Consider the following 18,471-nt stretch of genomic DNA (forward strand, 5'->3'; position numbering starts at 1 on the left):
AAGCGGCTCAGAAAGTGGATGGATGGATGGATGCTAATGCTAACAGCAGGTCTCGTCAGGTCTCTTCATGGAAGCTAATGTGTCACTAATATCTGGAGACTGTTGTGCGAAAGAATTTAAATAAATAGAGACTAACGATTCTTCTATGGAAGCTAATGTCTGTGCGGGATGTGTGTAATAGCTGGCGAAAATGCTATGATGCAGAAAAATGAGGTCCAACGATGAGGTTCTGATGAAAATATGGAAAGCATGACATGTTATATGTAGCTTATCTCAGACTAATTCTTACGTATAGCCAATTTTTTTTTTCTATTTGGATGAGTCCAAATTAATTGACACAATGATAATGCGAACAGCAAAACGTTTCCTGTGGAAGCGAACGTGATTATGGGATGTGTCTAATATCTTGAGAAAACGCTCAGATGAAGATGAGGATGTCCAAAGTGTGTGATGAAGATGCGAAAGGCATGCAAACGTTTGATTGATTTTATTTTATTTCTTCAAGGAAGCTTTGCTGCTGTTGTCAGTAGAAACACTTTTGAGAGAAAAACATTTGCCCAAGTTAAACAAGCCCATCTTCTTTGAGCATCGTCACTGTGGAAACAAGGCTGGAACGAGCGTCACCATGGAAACCAGGTGAGCGCAAGCGAGTAGTAGCAGTAGTAGAGCACAACAACTAAACAAAGTAGGCGGTCGAAAAGCAAGCGCAGGGAACATTTATTTCCAAACTTTATTTTTGGACTTATACACTTCAGTCTGATTGATGTCGAATGGAAGCCTTTAAACATAAATTTAAATATCATTTAACAAAACAAAACAAAACAAAACAAAAAAACATTTACATCCGAAGTCTTTTGTTTGATGTTAGTTTGTGCACATTTCTCTTTTGGAATCTTATCTTTGTTTAATTAGTGGTATAGGCAGCAAAGTTTGTTACTTAAAAATCAAAATCAAAAAGCAATTAGCACCAAAACTGATTTTCGTATTTTTTTTCCTTAAAGTTAGCGATGAGCACCAAAGAAGCGACCGGTCGCGTGGCGCCTCCGCTGGCGGGCGGAGCTTAGATGAGGAGCTCGTTGTCCACATCCTCTGGAAAGACACAAAACATGAGCACGTCAATATCAGTGAGGGGAAATAATTACTTGCAAGGAACTCATCTTGTTTTAAAGCCATATTTAACTCAAATACAAACGGCAGTTGTTGCTGTCCTGTCGGTGTCGGTTGCGCTTTCAAAGTGTTGCCAGCGACACTCAAAACAAATCAAGAATAAACTCCTTCCATCCATTTTGAACACCGCTTATCCTGGTTAGGGTCTATCCCAGCTGACCTCGGGCGAAAGGCGGACTACACCCCGAACTGGTCGCCAGTCAGTTGCAGGGCACATCAAGAATAAAGTATTGCTGCTAATACTAACAACAAACTTTATTTCTCCTAATACCAAACAAGCCGTTAAAGTTTTTTTTTCTTCAACATGAACTTGCATCAACTTCAAACTGACTGAAATAATATCATATTTTGGGGGGTAAAAATAATTGCCGACTCTTATAAAAATGTGCCTTTTATCCAATTTTCAATTTTCTCCCCCTGACAAAATGCAAATGACAATGACGTTATTCCATTTTTGTTTGGGTTTTTTTCCCCTACTGCGATTTGCTTCATTTCTCCTGACACCAAGCGAGCTTTGAAACTAAGTCTGCATCAAACGATTATTTTAATAATCGATTCATCTATCCAATTTTTGGATGATTCGGATTTGAAAGAATAATAATTTTCCTCAGTTTATTCAAAAACAGGACATGACCTCAAATTAACAGTGGCGATTATGCACAAACATAAAATGATGTTGATTGTTGTTTTCCAAAGTAAAAGCAGATGTTTGCAAATGTCTTATTTTGATTCAACACAAAGATAATCAGTCTGCAAACACGGAGAACTATCAATCAAATCGATTATCAAATAGTCGTCGGTTCATTTGATTTGAAGTAGTTTTTTTTCCAGCACATTAATGTGCATCAACTTCCTGAAATAATAGAAATATATATTTCTTGCTCTACAGATCATGTGAAAATCAGTGCTTCCTTTGTAAATAGGATCCTTAATCAAGTAACATTTAAAAAGTTCAATAATTGAACCTTATTTGTAGCTTGGAAGCACATACCTCAGGTCAAAACGTCCCGATGTGCTTTGAACTAAGGAAGCCACTGAAAAAAAAACGGTTTTAACCAATCGATAGAATTGGTTCACCGCCCTGTTCGACGACTTGTAATTACTCATCACGTTACGAAGATCAAGATATGTTTTTCAATTCCAATTCCCCTTTAAGTCAATTAGTTGTCAGCACAGTGACCCCAACATATTCGTCCTTCGGCATTCGCACATTTTCTTTCCCGGAAACGATGCTCCATTATTCACTGAGAAATTGACGTAGTCGCTCTTTTTGTGTGCAAGCCGTCGTTAAAAAAAGAAAACAAAAAAGAATAACTTCGTGATAGAGTTGTCCCGATCCGATCACATGATCGGAAATCAGGGCCAATCACATAAGCAGATCAGTATCGGGTGAAAAAAATTAATAAATCTGATTTTGTTTTGTTTTCTTGATTTGGAAAGGTCAACAAGCGGCAAAATAATCCTGAGGCACAAATATACAGTGGACCGGGGCGGACCACGAATAGCGAAAATCATTATAATTGCATTGAAAAATGTTTCTTTGAAATTTGTTTAATTTTTCAATTTTGGGGGGTTTTTAAACCCCCAAACAGTCTTGAATAAGCGGGGATAAACCACCACTAAACCTTTTCTGGGTTTGCCCCCACAAAAGAATTTTTAAAAACAAATTGGAAAAATAATCTTTCAAAAATCAGTGGTTAGGTGAATCCATGAGTGCAGCAACAAATTAGTTTTATATACCTTTTTTATCCGAATAAATCAAATTGAAGACACATTTGAGACAATTTGATGTGCGCTCTTTTCAATGCATTGTCGAGCTATCGGGTTCAGTACTCGGTATCGGCTGCGACGCAAAATCAAGCAACTTGGAGCTAGCTTCATTTAGACAAAAGTTGTGCCTTGGCACCCTCGTGTGGCACCTGGCGTGTCCATTTCTGGCGCATTTTCGCTGTTCAGTCCGGGTCCCTATCACTGTGACATACGTTTCCCACTTGCTTAGCGTCGAAACGAACGAAGCGATTCCTCGGCCAATGCCGGCGCGCGCGCAGGCGGGAAGTTGTCGGCGCCGTCGGCTACTCACGCTCCTTGATGCCGAAGCAGGCGGCCCACTCCTCCAGGGCGATGTACTTGTCGCCGTCGCCGTCGCATTCCTCGAAGAAGCGCGTGGTGCAGTGCTCCATGGGAATGAGGGGTGCGCGCAGGGGGGCCAGCTCGCTGTGCGTCAGGTAGCTGTCAATCAAACGAGCACAACGGAGTCAACCTCCGCTGTACCGCCATTCATCGGTCACGCCACGCGAAAACGCGGATCTCTGTTTTGGGTTTTTCTTTAATGGGTTTTGACAGTCTGCAGGCAAGTACGGATTTCGAGTTGCACGGCTTTCGCGTAATACCACGCGTGGGCCTATCACAAGCTGAGATAGGCCCAAAGATACTGACGCAAATCGAGATTTTTCCGGCCTCGGCGTAGGTCCGTCTCATGCAGCGCTTCTCAAACGAGCTTCCCTGGGAGCCGGCGAGCTATTGCTCTCCAACTCGGGGGTCCGTCGTATCGTTTCAAATATATATGTCAACCGTAACCGTGACGACGCAAGTGACGGGGTGTCTGCGTACCCGTCGGCGGGGTGCTGGTCCAGCTGTCTGAACTGCCAGTGCACGGGGAAGATGTACATGTTGTAGTTCTTGACAAAGTCGTGAGCCAGCAGGTCCAGGGTGTGTTCGCCCTCCTTCAGCCGCTTCTCGTTCTCGTAGATCTTCTTCACCTGCCACGACGGAAGCCGCGCGAAAACAAACAAGCGTTATCGCACTGGATCTTTCAAGGAACATTTGGATATTTCATGGCACAATTCTTGATGTCCATCACTAGAAACGTCCTCCTTTTGGCGTTCTACTTTTTGTATCGTCTGTGGATGAGGAGCACGAACCTTGGAAAATTGGCAATTTTCATGTATTTTATGGAATTTGGATTTCACGGACAACGGCAGCGATGCTTTGTTTTGTTGTTTGCCACTTACGGGACTGGGATGGAACAGTTAGGAAGGGGCAGCTGTTTGAACGAACAAATTGCAGTGTTCCCGGGCGTATTTGCCATTTTGCATTCGCAAATTCACCTATTTGCTATTTTGGGGGTAAAAGCAATTATTTTGGCATCACCTTGTGGCATCTTGGTTCCAAGGAAATAGGTTGAAGTGACTCGATAAGCTTCATTTAGACAAAGTACTACTACTTTGCCCCATCTTCTGGTATCTCGGTGTCAAAGGACGATGTTGAAGTGAGTTGAGGAGTCTCGTTTCGACAGAAATGGTGACTTTTCTTGTAGCATTGATAGCTAATTAACAATCGTTTTTTCTGGGGGGTCAATTACGCACAGATTTGTACTATTTGGGGGTTGAGTCCCTATCCCTTGCCAATGGGGTGGGGCGGCACTGCATTGGTTTGAATGAATGAATTAGAAGTAGACAAATGTCATGAGTGTCTTTTATATGAAATGAGTTTCCCCAAACCGATTCGTCCGGCCTCGGCGGAGGTCCGCGCTCCACTTTTGAGACTATTCTGTCATTCGAGCGTGGAAACCAAAGCCTGCGAAGTCATGACGTGGTGTCAAACCGCGCCGCCGCTTTCTGCGTGATAAATGCCAGATTTCGTGTCCCGCGCGTGTGAAAAGCGCCTGTGACGAAGACTCACCCTGAGCTTTTGTTTCTCGGTCAGCAGGTTGTTGTCCTCGTCGCGCTCGTACAGAGTCACCAGGACGTTTTTCAGCCAGTCCCTCATACGCAGAGGAAACTGGTTCAGCTCGTTGTCCAGGCAGGCCTCGATGTCTGCGCAGTCAGAAACGCAAATCAAGCGGCGTTGAATCGGCCCTCGCGCCCGCTTTTTCATGGTAATTACTCAATGGCGTGGCATAGGCAAAGAAAACGTGGTCATTTAGCGTCACCCGTCCGTCAAGAATATTTGCCTCCGGTTAAGGCTCATCTGGGTGAATTGAACCTCACGATTCGATTCCTAAGGTTATGATTCAGTTCAATATTGATTGAAATGCTTTAATGTCGATCCAGTAAGAAGCAGAAATACAACAAATAGAGTACCTTTGACAGTCTAATCGTTCTTCGATCATAGTTTGCCTACCGAGCGAACGGGTCTGCGGATGATGCAGTCAACGTGGGACCGCACTTCATCCTAGAGCATCGACAGCGCAGGGACCTACGCCAGGATCCTGTTCGTGGACTTCAGCTCAGCGTTCAACACCATCATCCCTGAACTCCTTCCCTCCAACTCGGCGTCTCGCCTGCCATCTGCCGGTGGATTTTCAGCTTCCTGACGGGCGGGACGCAGCGGGCGAGGCTGGGCGAGACCACCTCATCCATACGCAGCATCAGCACTGGGGCGCCCTAAGGTCGTGTCCTCTCTACGCTGCTCTTCTCTCGCTGCACGAACGACTGCACCTCGACGCACCCGGCTGTCAAACCCCTGAAGTTCGCAGATGACGCCGCTGTCATCGGCCTCATCAAGGACGGTGACGAGTCTGCATGTCGACAGGAAGCGGAGCGGCGGTGCGGCCCGACAAGCAGACATTCCGACAGCTTCTTCCCTCTTGCCGTCAACTTCTTAAACAGCTAACCTACAATTGCATTGCAACATGCCGGCAATTCTTTTTGTCTGAGTTTGCTGTCACCTTTCTGTGGGGCCAATTATATACATGACTCGTGCACTCGCTGTCGTCGTCTCGCCACGCTGCACTAGTTGCATAGCTGTTGTTGACCGATACCGGCCACTCGTGCCAGAGTAGCATCTGCTCCATTTGCACACCGATTGAGGAGTATCTGCAACATTTGCACAATCGACAATGTCCCGGATTATCGCACTACTCGCTGGAAGTCTCGGCGCCCTTTGCACAATGCTCATTGCGCCGGACGATTGCAATATGAGTCTTTTGAACTGCTCTAAGGGTTAGAGGACGCTGCATCTTTTTGCACAATTGTCAAAAACAAGACAAAAACATTTGTACGGGCATTACCAGATAACTAGCAACCCTTTATTGCTCGCTGACTGTTTTTGTCAATGTCTCGCTGTCTCCAAAGCGTTCTCCGTCAATCGACCGTCTGTCGTCGTACTCGAGCGGCTCCGACGACCGGAGACAAATTCCTTGTGTGTTTTTGGACATACTTGGCAAATAAAGATGATTCTGATTCTAATAACGTCTTTATGATCGTGAGAGGCCAACATTGCAATCACGTTTCAAATTCGATGAATCCCCCAGCCCTAATTGTGAGTCCTTGGGACTTTTTTTTTTTTTTTTTTTCTTGGGCATCCCTTTTTTTTCTTGGGCATCCCTTTTTTTTTTTTTTTTTTTTTTTTTCTTGGGCATCCTGCCGCCCGATTTCTCTTGATTGCTAAAAGTGGTGTCAGGGGCACATTTTTAAAAAACTTTCTGAGAAACCGCAAAATGATGATCGAAGTTTGACGCCATGCTGTGCCATCTTAGACGGCGTAGGAAACAGGGTGTGGCAATTTATCGTCTAGGGTACCCGCTTCCGATTGGACGTCATCGCAAGTATGAGATCGTCAAAGTAAGGAGCCCTGGAATTGGCCCAACATGGCAGCTCGAAACCAAAACGTGTGACTTGCTGTTCACTTGAGGCTATTTCGTGCGTCTGATTATGGTAGACGTCCGCCCAATTTCACGGTAATTGCTGAAACCGGCGTCGGGGGCAAATTTTGTTCTCGGCATTTTCACCAGGATGCACGAGTATCGGGCGTGGTGTAAGCAGCGTGAAAGGTAAAGAGCTGTCTGTGTGTGTGGAAAACCCCGCAAACAAACAAGCGGCGGTATACACTCGTTCGCGGGAATCTGTGATTGGCCAATCATACAAGAAAGTGAAAACAGCGCCTGGGTTCTCGGGCCGAGATGGTGCTGATGGGCGCAGCTGTCGCGGCTAACGTCGACTTGCGAGCAGGCTGGCGGCTCATTCATCTGACTGGTGGGAAGCGTCTCCGTGTCGATGCCCCTCAATCTGTTCTCCGCTTGAGCCCTGCACTCCCTCCGCCAGCTGACTTTGAGCGTTTCCACAAAGGAAAACATAAACGTGTTTGGGCGTGTCGCAGCCGCTCGCGCGCGGAAGTATCGACCCGCCGCACGGTACGCGACAGTGCAAGTTGAACGTTTTCAAATTTCAGCGTTTCCCATACTGCCAACTGTTTGAGAACATTTTGCCGGATACTTCAAGACACAAACAAGATTGTGTTCTGTGACAGCATAAACATTGTTCGGTTTGCTGTTATACTAGATTGGCTCCAACTAGCGGAGACAAATTCCTTGTCTAATAATCATTTATTTACAGGTTTCAAACTGTGAATCGTGCCCCGAGCCACGCTGACTGAGCGCGCGGCTCCAGTTGAACCTTTTTACAAGCCGCTCGCATTCACTCCATCAGTTGCGTCGTCTTTTTTCACCGTCGCGACGCACACTTTCGACTGCCTGCTGCCACACGCGCACACAGACACACTGTTCACACCATACCCGTGCGGTAACACGGCGCCAACGCGCTGCGGGCCAACTTCCAAATAAAAGCCCAGCAAGGCATTGACGTCCACGTAGGCTTTTATTTTGAAGAACAATCGTCGCGGCGGCTGGCTTTGATTTCGGTCTCTGACCGCCGATTATAAAGCCGTCTAATGCCGTTGCCGGCCGCATGAACACAACGCCATCCCCAAAACGGCTTCAATCGCTAATTCAAGACGCCAAGCGTGACTTAGGGTAAGCCATTTTTTCCCCCTCATGTTTTAGAAAAATATACTAATATTAGAAAAAACATTCCAAAATACAGAAATATTTAAAGAATTTATTAGACAAAAATACACGTTGGGGAGAAAATAGGAAACAAATGTAAGCCCAAATAGAATGTATTTTCTAATACTTTCTATTTTGGAATATTGGAAAGAGGAAATTATCGGGGGGGTTTAACGTTAGAAAAAGTTAAACGATATTAGACAAAAATACACAAACATTATAAAAAATACAGAACTATTGAATAAATAGAAAAATATTGAGGGACATATCGAAGAAAATGTTCGGAAAAATAAAAAATATTAAACCAAAAATCCACAAATATTGGGGAAAAGAATTGAAAAAATGGAAATTTTGTTTTTCCAATAATTACACAATTATTGGAAAAATAGGAAGTTTAGTAAAATGATCAGGAAAAAAATGTTTTATAAAAATGAAGAATATTCGAAGAAAATACGAGACTATTGAAAAAATAGAAACATTAGAGGAATACGAAGAATGCTAAAAAAAAAAAAAGGTCAAATATGAGATCCAAAATACACATTGTTCAAAACGGTTTGATTGTGTAGTATATTTCAATAGCACCACAATCCGAGTTCCTTTGCAAGGGCCAAATGTTTGGAGATCTGTATTCAAGACAACCATCTTTTCTTTGAAGTTCTACGTCAAAGGACTTCCTTCAACCGGTTGTGCGTTTATTCGAGTTTTCATTCTCCGCCCAGACAGGAACATGTCTTGGGTGCACAACAGGCGTCCCGGTCAGCAAAGAGGATTGGTTTGCATCTTATAAGGCGGGTGCAATTCCAAATATGGTCATGAGGAACGGCCATCTTCCACGCCCAGAGAATTCAACCTTGATAAACTGAGATCCAGGGGTTTTCGGGGGCTTTTTCGTTGTTCTGGCAATGTAAGCGGCTGTTATGACACGAAGGCTTCGAATGAGCCCAAACGCCAAGTGTCTCGAAGTCTTCATTCATCCCACGCCCGACGGAAACCCCCGGGTGACCACCACCGCCTCGGAACCACAGGCGAAAAAATCCACCTCCATACAGTGGCGGTTGCCGGTGTTAGCGGCTGGCGCTATTGCAGTTCCCCGACACGGCACCCCCTTGAGATTGACGCATCGCGTGTTTATTTAATATTATTCCACAAACGCAGCGTTCATCAGAGTAGCGTGTTTAGCCGAGTGCTGGCGCATACAACCTATACTTGCAAAAACGAAATACAATTGGGTTTAGTTCCCCTTTCAATGAAGTGAAATGATCCTAAACAACACACATGCCAAATGGATATTTCCTTGGAAGTTTTGTCGAATGCAGCCTTAGCTTCGTTGAGCTCGGCTTAGTTGAGGTCGGCGTGGCAAGAGGATCAATATTTGGCGGCTTTACCTTTGCAGGGTCCGATGTAGTCCAGGTGCAGCTTGTGACCTTTCTTGGTTCCCTCCAAAGCGCACTTGGTGGCGAAGAAGTGGCAGGAAGTGTCGTAGGTCTTGTTGTCGGTGCCGCAAACCTGAACACAACAACACGACGGTGACTGTGTGGTTTTTTTGTTTTTTGGTTTTTTTATTGTTTGTTCGTGTCGTTTTGGTTTCTTCTCAAGTGGAACACTGGAACTTTATTTCGACGGCGGGACCTCAAGGCCTGAAAAATAGCCCGCTAGCGTGGGTAGCGCTTTTGAGCGATGCAGGATTGTCCCAGAATTTTTTGGGGTCAATTTTGACCCATTGTGTTTTCTTTTCTTTTCTCTTTCGGAGGGGAACCAGCCCCGAAAATGCTTCGTGGGGATCGATGTGAGTTCCTGGAAGCAGTGGCGCGCCAACGCGCGTTGCCACCCGGGGCACGGAACGCATCGGAGATGCCCCCGGAAAAGCAATCGTCGGCGTGTGCGCGCGTGTGTGTTTGCGGGGCGTGAAAAAGAAAAGCCGCGCGCGGAACGGTCGGCCGGCGGTGACAAACTGACGTGCTCGAACTGTCCCTCGGCGGGGCTGCAGGTGGAGGGGTCCTGACACACGCACATGGGGGTGTTGCTCTCGTCCACCTCGCACACTTTGCCCTTCTTGCACTGGTGCTGCAGGCACGGGTCTGAAGTCACAAAAAACACATTCGCCGTCATCGTTCGTAGCCTCGTCGTCAGCAGTCTTTACAAACCTTTCCAAAACACGAAAGGAAATATTTGAAACAAAGTGCGCAAAATGTCGGAAATATGAGAAACTGCGCAAATATTGTCCAGAATTTCATCTCATAAAGAAAGATAAATATTAGACGGGAAAAAGACATACATATTCGGGAAATCTTGAAACGTTCAAAGGAATTTAAAAAATGCACAAATATAGGAAATGTAGAAAACTCTTTTCTTATTAAAAAAAGTGAAAAATATGGCAAAAAGTACACCAATATGAGACAAAATGGACAACTTGAAGGAAAATGAAGAATGTTCGAAGAAAATATAGAGGATACAATTTGTTTTTAAAAAGGCAAAATATACATGTACAAACGAGAAAATGAAAACAGAATTAAAAAAATAAATAATTTCGACAAATACTGGAAGATATTGTGGAAAAAGGGTTTTTTAAAAATTGAAGAATGTTAAATTAAATAAAACACAAATATTGGAAAAACAGATAAGTATGAGAAATAACTTTTGGAAAGAATATAAAAATATGAATCCAAAATACACAAAGAGTAAAATGTAAGGGGGGTGGGGATATCTGAAAAAGAAAGCAATTCAATTACATCGTAAACCCAGGACTGCTTCTATATTTCTTCACACTTTATGTTTGAAATGAGGAAAGGTTTATATTTACAATTGTTATTTTGGTGAAAAGATCACACGTGTGTGTTGTTGCGGTTGGGTTTGTGTTTCTCGCGGAGGCCTGCCACAGCGGGCACTTTACACAGCGGGCACTTTACGATGACTGCCTAATTCTCCTCATTTTCCAGCCCGGACGAGCGCGTAACAAGTGAGACGTTGCGGTGGCGGCGCTGTGCCACGAGAAGACAAAACCAGGAATTTGCGTGCGAGGCCGCGCGCTCACTCTCGGCGACGTCGTCTTCCAGCTCGATGGCCTCGTCAAACTCTCCGACCTCCACCTGCACCGGGTTGGCTCCCACCTCCGCCTCCTGGAAGGCAGGCAAAGTTCAAAGTTCAGCGTTCGGACGGGAATTTTTGAGTCATTCCGGACTTCCAAATCACCATGTTAGGGATTTTGATATAGCAGGCCGAGTTAGTTCCTAAGATCCACCCACCCATCCATCCATTTTCTACACGGCTTCTCCTCACGCGGGTCACGGGCATGCCGGTGCATATCCCAGCTAACTGCGGGCGAGAGGCGGGGTACACCCTGAACTTGTCGCCAGCCGATCGCAGGCCGCGTATAAACAAACGAGCATTGGCACTCGCGTTCACACTTACGGGCAATTTAGTCTTCAGTCAACCTACCACGCATGTTTTGGGAATGTAGGAGGAAACCGGAGTGCCCGGAGCAAAGCCACGCGGGCACGGGGAGAAGATGCGAACGCCACTCAGGCGAGGACGGATTTGAACCCGGGTCCTCAGAACTGTGAGGCGGATGTGCTAACCGGTCGTTTCGCTGTTCCGCGCCAATTTCGAGTCTTCGATTAAAATGTCCATTAGAAATAACCTTTGCAGTGGTAACGGAGTACGGGATGAGTCAATGATTCCGAACGCTTTATTCGTGACCACGGAGGCTTTGAGGTCCGGCTGAAGCGCGTTCCGGAAGGTTCCGCCCCGAAGGAACCGGGCCTCGAGCGGCGGGACCGAAACGGCTGACGGTAACGAGCAGCTGCGTCCGCATGCGGTGAAGCCAGGAAGACGTCAGCTTGCATTAGGCTATTTTTTTCCAGCTGTGGTGTTTGCGGTCCCTGTGGAGCCAGGGAGGAGCCACCGCTCACACACTAAAGTTCCTTTTTTTTTTTTTTTTTTTTCCTTCAACAACAAATCGCTTCCAGAACATTCCGTCTTGGTTTAAGGCCTGGTGAACGTGGGAAGGTTCCTGCTGTTTTTTTCACATAAAAGGTTTCCGAACGATTTGATAATGATGGCTTTGCAGAAGATTGGGAATGAAAGTAAACAGGATGACGTCATCAGGAACAGCTGGAGAATCAAAGTTCCTGCTTGTCTTCTTGCCTGTTTTCAACATCAACATCTGGGATGTTCCTCAAAGGTGGAATAAGGGCAACCGGACTTGGTTTTTGAAGACATTTCACCTTTGAGTCAAAAGATTTCTCCAGTTCAAAATCTTTGATGCAAAGTCGCTCACGATTTCTCGATTCCACTTTTGCGGGTTGCCGTGACCCGGATGACTACACAGACACCGTCGTCGATGTTTTTGTCGGTCCACCGGCGGATCAGATGATCTTTAGATCCCAGGAGATTCTAGATGCTTCCATGTGGTCTTCATATTGTTCCATGTATGCTGCTTCCTGGTTTCTATCTTCTGCCATTTTCAACTCAACTCTTCCCACCTGATCGTGTTTGTTCACATAGACCAAAACAAGCATCGTTGTGCGAGTATCACAGGTCCATCTCGTCTTCTCACCATCAAGAATGTTTTTGATCAGACCAGATGATCTTTGAATTACAGTCGATTCTAGATTCTCTTCTTCAAACACCTTTGGACTCAACTGCAAGAGGTTGCTGAGACGGACTGGGGATGAAGCATGCAACCTTCTTGTTTACGGACGTCTACTGTACCAACCACTAAATCCCGTTTAACTTCACACGGGACAAAAACAAGCAGTAACATTTGGATTTGGTTTTCTTCTTCCGCCGTGGAGGTTTTCTTTAGGTCTAAGCTGACAAACTGCAAACACTGCGGAGGAACATTTCTGGCGTATGACTGCTTGTGACTCACCTCAACAACCGAATCCTCCACCACCAGCTCCTCGTCTGCCACCAGCTCCTCGTCCATCGGCTGCTCCTCAGTCTGACAAACACACGTAAAAACTGTGTCAATTAAACAGAAAGTGAACGTGTAAGAAACATGGCCAGAAAGAACTTGTCCACAACTTCGAACGAGCACTAGACTGACGATTTAAAGACCCCCTTAAAGACTGAGTTTTAAAATATTTCTAACCAAACATTTGAGCTTTTTGTGGAAGCTGAGAACTTTACAGTGATTGATCGTCAGAGAGAGAACTTACAGGAGCGGCCGTGGCGTGTCCGGCCAGGCAAACCAGGAAGAGGAACCACATCCTCATCTTCAGTGTCTGCGGACACAAAAACAAAACGAGGAGACATTTCATTTGCATTTCCTCAGAAGGTCCCCCGAAGAACACCGACCGATGAATGTACGGGATTGGGACCGGAGACGGAAATGAGGTAAAAAGATACAATCTGGCACAAAGAATTTCTACACTTAAATTGAACGTTTTCTCTACGTGGTCCCTGACAAAGAAAAAGTAAAGTTTGGAGAATGCGTGCCCTTTGAAAACATCTCCGCTGGACGTCGAAGGCTCTTTCTGCTCAAGACGAAAACGCTTCAGACGTCAGCGTGATTGCACGCTTGTTTTCCAGATGTCTAACAAGCGAGCGTTGCGTCCGGTCCGTCAGCGGGCGGCTGTGTGAGCTTCCTTTGTTGCGGGATTCCGTCTGCCTCCAGCTCTCGTAAAATGAGGAATTCCATAAAAGCGCTGTTTGTTTGGGTTGACCCCCGCTTGGCGTTTCTATCGTGCAGACATCAGGAACGTATGAGCAACGCACGCCGACTCACGAGTGCCGCCGTCAAAGCGTCTTCTGGCCTCCTTTCAACATCGACATCCGGAATGTTCTCGTCCTCGCTCCGCCGGCTGATCTGATCGACTTCTTTGAATTGCTGCCTCAGCGGCTCGACAGTGTTCTCAATCTCTGGGAGATTGTCCATCTTTCTTTGTGGTTTGCTGCATGAAAGAGTTCGTTGAGGCGCACAGAACGCAAAAAACACTCACGTTGTCATTTTCCTTGATTCACTGTGGACACAACAGGACAGAAAAGAACTTCCTGTCCTGATTGAGGATTATTCCGTCATGTAGTCCGTGTCAACTCTATGTGCTTCCCAGCTATGTAGTACAGAGCAGTCGTCGTCGTAGTAGACGAGTCATGTTATTTTCTGTCTTGTAATTTGATGTCGCCGTAAAGCACTTTGAATTGCCTCGTGTACAAACTGTGCTCGACAAATACGAACTGTAGTGGCAGCAGTAACAGGAACAATAGTTGTAGTAGAAAAAGAAGAAGAAGAAGAAGAAGAAGAAGAGCAGCTAGCTGCTCGTGGTAAACTAGCAAACCAGCTGAAGTGGTTTGAATGGAGGGAAATACCATGAATGCATTTGTTTTTTTTTCGAATGCCGCCGGAGAGAGCCTCGGGATTTTGTCGCCATACGCAATACACCGTTTGTGAAGAGGCAGCCATTTTGCATTCACACATTAGCAGACAGCAAAAGAAATGCTGTTATTTCTCAGATATGAATGAATATGTATGAATTTGTCAACGTCTCGCATGTCTTTACCGTTATTACGACTTGATTAAAGACAAGCGTGTAATGGCTTGAATGAGTAGTTTAGTGATCATTTGCAGAGTTTGAAGGACAGCGCATGGAAATTGCGCAACACACAACATTTGTATCAAATTGTTCTTTACCGCGACGCACGTTTGTTTCTACCGTTATGCGAGGACTTTATTTCAGTGGGCCACCACCATTTGCTCTGGCAAGAAGGATTGCTGTCACTAAGAAAGTCTCCAATTTGAAAATACCGAACTTTAAGCGTGGCTCGTTCTGCACGGGCGAGAAAACCAAGGTGCCATCAGAAAAGCTGTCTTCCTGGTATTGATCAAATTATTTGAGAATGACCCAAATGTAGATTCAAAACCTCTTTTAGCGTACAGCAATCGTCATAGAAACAAGTACATTTCATACTGATTCAGCTGACATTGTATTCTTTATCTCTTAATCGCATCCATAGATCATCTGGGATTGGATTATACGGTTTATATATCCGTGTGTGTGTGTGTGTGTGTGTGTGTGTGTGTATTAGCGTACGTCTGCCATAACACAATTGCTGCTAATTGGCTTTATTTGCCAAGTCTCCAATTTTCCAACAAAACAAAAGGAACTTCTGTGTTCCCACAAAGATGAAAGCGTACAATTGTCCAAAATGCATTCAGTTGATGATGATGACGATGACGATGGCGATGGCCAGCGAGCATGTTCGTTTGTTCACTGGTGGAAAGTTCCAGAGCGGGAACCGTCAGCACAAGGCAGCATCTCTTCTAAAAATAGCAAGAAGGCAACATTGAGAATGACAAAACAAAATCCCCAAATCTCATCTGAGTGTTTGACTTGGAGGAACACCGCCATCCTCGTTGGGCACGAGGAGGACGAGGAGGTCGAGGAGGTGACGCAAGAGCCAAACAAAGTGTTTTATTTGGAAAAGTCCCAGTCCCGCTCATAAAGTCGCTCTTTGCTGCGCAAAGCTCTGTGATTTGCTGCCGGACTCGCACGCGCACACGGGGTGAGCGGTGCGCTTTCAAGGATTTCGAGATGGACGCGAATACGGTCTTCTCCTCGCCGGTAAACATCCTGACGTGCGGACGCACGAAACAGGAAGTTCACCAAATGCCGTTCCCATCTGGAATGCCGGTTACTACCGCGACTGGTCTATAAATCACAAAATGGTTTAGGTCCCGAATAGCATCTCGTGAAAGTGCTCAAATCTGTGAAAGACCACAGAAATGAGCAAAGATGTTGCAGTCATTCTGAACCTGGCAAGCAACTTCTGCTTTGACACAAACAATCCGAACAACCACTATTCGTGAACTTCAGCTGGCGACCTTCTCTGCCTCTTCTTCTTTCTCTGAATTATGCTGCAAGTCTTTCACTCGAGCTCAGCACTGCCCTGCATGTTTTTGCACAATGTGGCAGTACACTAAAGTTGCGCAACATGAATTTGGGACTTGTATGTGTACTGTAAAATCCCATGAAAACACTTGCAACTGTACTGTTGTATTTCGCTGCATTCCAGCTATGTGAACCACTACGCTATCAGTGTTGCTAGCGCCGCCGCTAGCACACAGTCGCCTCTTACTCAGTCTACTGTGCGAACCGCTACGCGAGCGGTGTTGTTAGCGCAAGTGAATTTCCAATGTCATCTTCCCAACTGGTTAGCGTCGATGTTCCTTCAAGAACATTTGAGACCTTCCAAGTGGGTGTGGAGACAAAAGCGCCACAGTCCAGAAAGAAAGGAAAAAAGAGAGAATGAGAGATGAGCTCAGTCAAGTGGAAAAGTAACCTGAGATCTTTTTGGGGGTTTTTTTTTCCCCCCGTCTCGGCTTTTGTTCGTCTTTTCCGTGATTTTCCACGGAGGCGCTCGCCCATCCGCAACTTCTTTTAACGTGGATTTTCATCCAGTTTGACGGCGATATGAATAATATACACGAACACGTTTACACTGCCGACCAGTTCCGTCTTTTACCCCAAGTCAGCTGTAGCGCTTCAGAAAATGGATGGAGGAATTTCTTAACATTAACTAGCATGGTTTGTTTGTTTCTTTCTTGCAGCCAACATTTTCCCCAAAACAAAATGTTCCTCCTGCGACCAGCGCGGGGGGTGGGGTGGTGGTGGGAGGGAGGGGGGGGGGGGGGGGGCTGTCGCCCTCCCAGAATGCACCTGCTTGCGTCGCACACAAACTTCTATCAGTAGAGATGAGGAGGCCCCGCCCACCTGGGAGCACACCTGCCACCCCCCCAAAAAAATACAAAATGTACGCTTTCATGCACTCGAAACGCTCGACCGGACAAAAGAGACGGCGACGAAGAAACTCTTGAAGTCGACGAAAATCCCAAGTTTGTGTGAAAAAGGGCTTCTTCGTTTTCATTTGGGAGCACTTGAGATGCACACTTGCACAACAGACGTTGATTCTGGCAAATATTCTACGTGTGCCAACTTTATACTCCATTTTTATTCGACTTTTTTTACTCCTTCGAGTACTGTACTTAGGTTTGTTTGTACAAGAAAAAGTAGAGAAGACTGACGTGAGGTCAACGGAAAACCTCAATAAAAAAATGTGAGCGTCAATGAAGAACGTTTTTTGGGGAGAGAATTCTAGTTTGACAGCAAATTGACGTCAAACTGCAAAACCAATCTACCGACTGCTGTGAAAAAAGTCAACTGAAGTGAACCGAACTAACCTAATGTCTGTCAGCGAGGGAGCGGTTGCCATGACAACCTGCATTCCTTCACATAGGAGCGAGGTTGTCTCCGTTTTCAAGTCTTTTCTGGACATTCCAAGTCAGATGTGTGACCCTGGACTGCGGACCCAACCCAACCCAACCCTTACCCTCCCCCACACACACCCCCAACCCCCAACCCCCCCGCTGCCAATGTGGCAAACAGTCTTCATCCTGTAGAATCTTTGTTGTTGCTCAGCTGCTTTGCTGCAGACGTCCAAACTTTAAATCCTTTTTTCTTGGGTCAATTTGCTTGTTGATAACAAACATGGCGAGAACTTCACCAATGTGACTTTGACGTTTCGCGTCGCGAAGAAAGTAGTTGAGCGCTGACGACGGCTGTCAATCGACAAAACGACAAAAACAAAAAGGGGGTGCAAGTAGTTTTTCTTACCTACGGAGCAGAGAAGCAGCAGCAAAGTCGGCACGGAGAAGATCTTTGAGGACTCGGGAAACCCTTCCCACTGTAGACTCGTACTGCGGTGGGACGCCCCTCCCCCTCCCCCTCCCCTCCCCCTCCCCCTCTTCTCACCCCGCCCGGCGGGAGAGGCCGAACTGCCGCCGCAAATTGAGCTGCACTTGTTGACACTGAAAGCCAAAGCGGTCCTGAAAGAACACCAGAGTAGCGGTCCCGCATCTCCGCCCCGAGTCTCGACAGCGATTCCGACCGCAGATAATTGATGTCCGTTACAATTGCGTTGAAAAGTCTTTCTTTTTTTCCCCAAAACCTGCGGTCCCTCTTCTGGCCAATCCCAATTCCAAGCTGCTCCCACCTGAAATCGAACAAATTGAAAAAAAAAGATAGAAATGGAAAAAATAGAAATATATTTGGGGAAAAAATGGAAAAGAAATCCGCGGCTCGGTGAATCCGCGGGTGCCGAACGGTGAGTGTGCCGGCCTCCGCCGTAGTACGAGAAGAACGTCAACATAACGTACGCGTGTGCGTCTCACATTTACGTCATCCGGCGTAAAAACCGTTTTGCAGGCCACGTACAGTACCGGCCTCTCAAGGTTCCTTCTTGACTTTTTCCTTGCCCGGTCGGGGGTCTCGTTCAGGGAAGGTCGTCCATCTTTGAGACTCTTTTGTGATTCAGGGCGATACGAATCGACATGACTTATCGACAAATAGCGGACAAGCGGCGGTGACGTCCGTTCCGAGATATTGTCGCTTCAGAGTTCAGTTTTGCGTCTGCGGTGCGCTCCCAAATTTTCCACCATTAATGAATGAACGAATTCATGAATTGGGCACCTGCTGCCAACAGCACGCGCAATCTTTTCGAGCACAGGCCTTCAACTTGCGGCC

The 18,471-nt window shown here is 46.0% G+C and overlaps 1 protein-coding gene and 1 long non-coding RNA gene across 2 annotated transcripts in view; one reads left to right on the forward strand and one right to left on the reverse strand.

Annotated features, from left to right (window-relative positions):
- LOC133408134 (uncharacterized) overlaps positions 1 to 1,119 on the forward strand; it is an 8,748-nt gene extending 7,629 nt beyond the window's left edge. Inside the window, exon 4 of the long non-coding RNA XR_009769239.1 lies at positions 506 to 1,119. This is a non-coding gene — a long non-coding RNA (uncharacterized LOC133408134). The remainder of the gene's footprint in view (positions 1 to 505) is intronic.
- sparc (secreted protein, acidic, cysteine-rich (osteonectin)) lies at positions 477 to 17,668 on the reverse strand. Its single transcript, XM_061686641.1, has 10 exons — positions 17,563 to 17,668; positions 13,111 to 13,176; positions 12,822 to 12,893; positions 10,983 to 11,067; positions 9,908 to 10,029; positions 9,337 to 9,457; positions 4,849 to 4,982; positions 3,778 to 3,926; positions 3,248 to 3,396; positions 477 to 1,089 (listed from the first exon to the last, which is right to left on the reverse strand). The coding sequence occupies exons 2-10, from the start codon at positions 13,165 to 13,167 to the stop codon at positions 1,061 to 1,063; spliced, it is 918 nt and encodes a 305-aa protein (XP_061542625.1). The 5' UTR covers positions 13,168 to 13,176; positions 17,563 to 17,668; the 3' UTR covers positions 477 to 1,060.
- Positions 17,669 to 18,471: the final 803 nt, after the last annotated feature.

The sequence above is a fragment of the Phycodurus eques genome, chromosome 9, assembly GCF_024500275.1.
Source record: "Phycodurus eques isolate BA_2022a chromosome 9, UOR_Pequ_1.1, whole genome shotgun sequence".
NCBI classification, from domain to species: Eukaryota; Metazoa; Chordata; class Actinopteri; order Syngnathiformes; family Syngnathidae; genus Phycodurus; species Phycodurus eques.

Bases quoted from the DNA above. Each gene is read 5' to 3' on its own strand.
- sparc (XM_061686641.1), bottom strand. From the start codon at position 13,167: ATGAGGATGTGGTTCCTCTTCCTGGTTTGCCTGGCCGGACACGCCACG. The intron at 12,894-13,110 runs GTAAGTTCTCTC...TGTGTTTGTCAG, and splicing joins GACACGCCACGGCCGCTCCT to ACTGAGGAGCAGCCGATGGA. The intron at 11,068-12,821 runs GTGAGTCACAAG...CCTGCCTTCCAG, and splicing joins TGGAGGATTCGGTTGTTGAG to GAGGCGGAGGTGGGAGCCAA.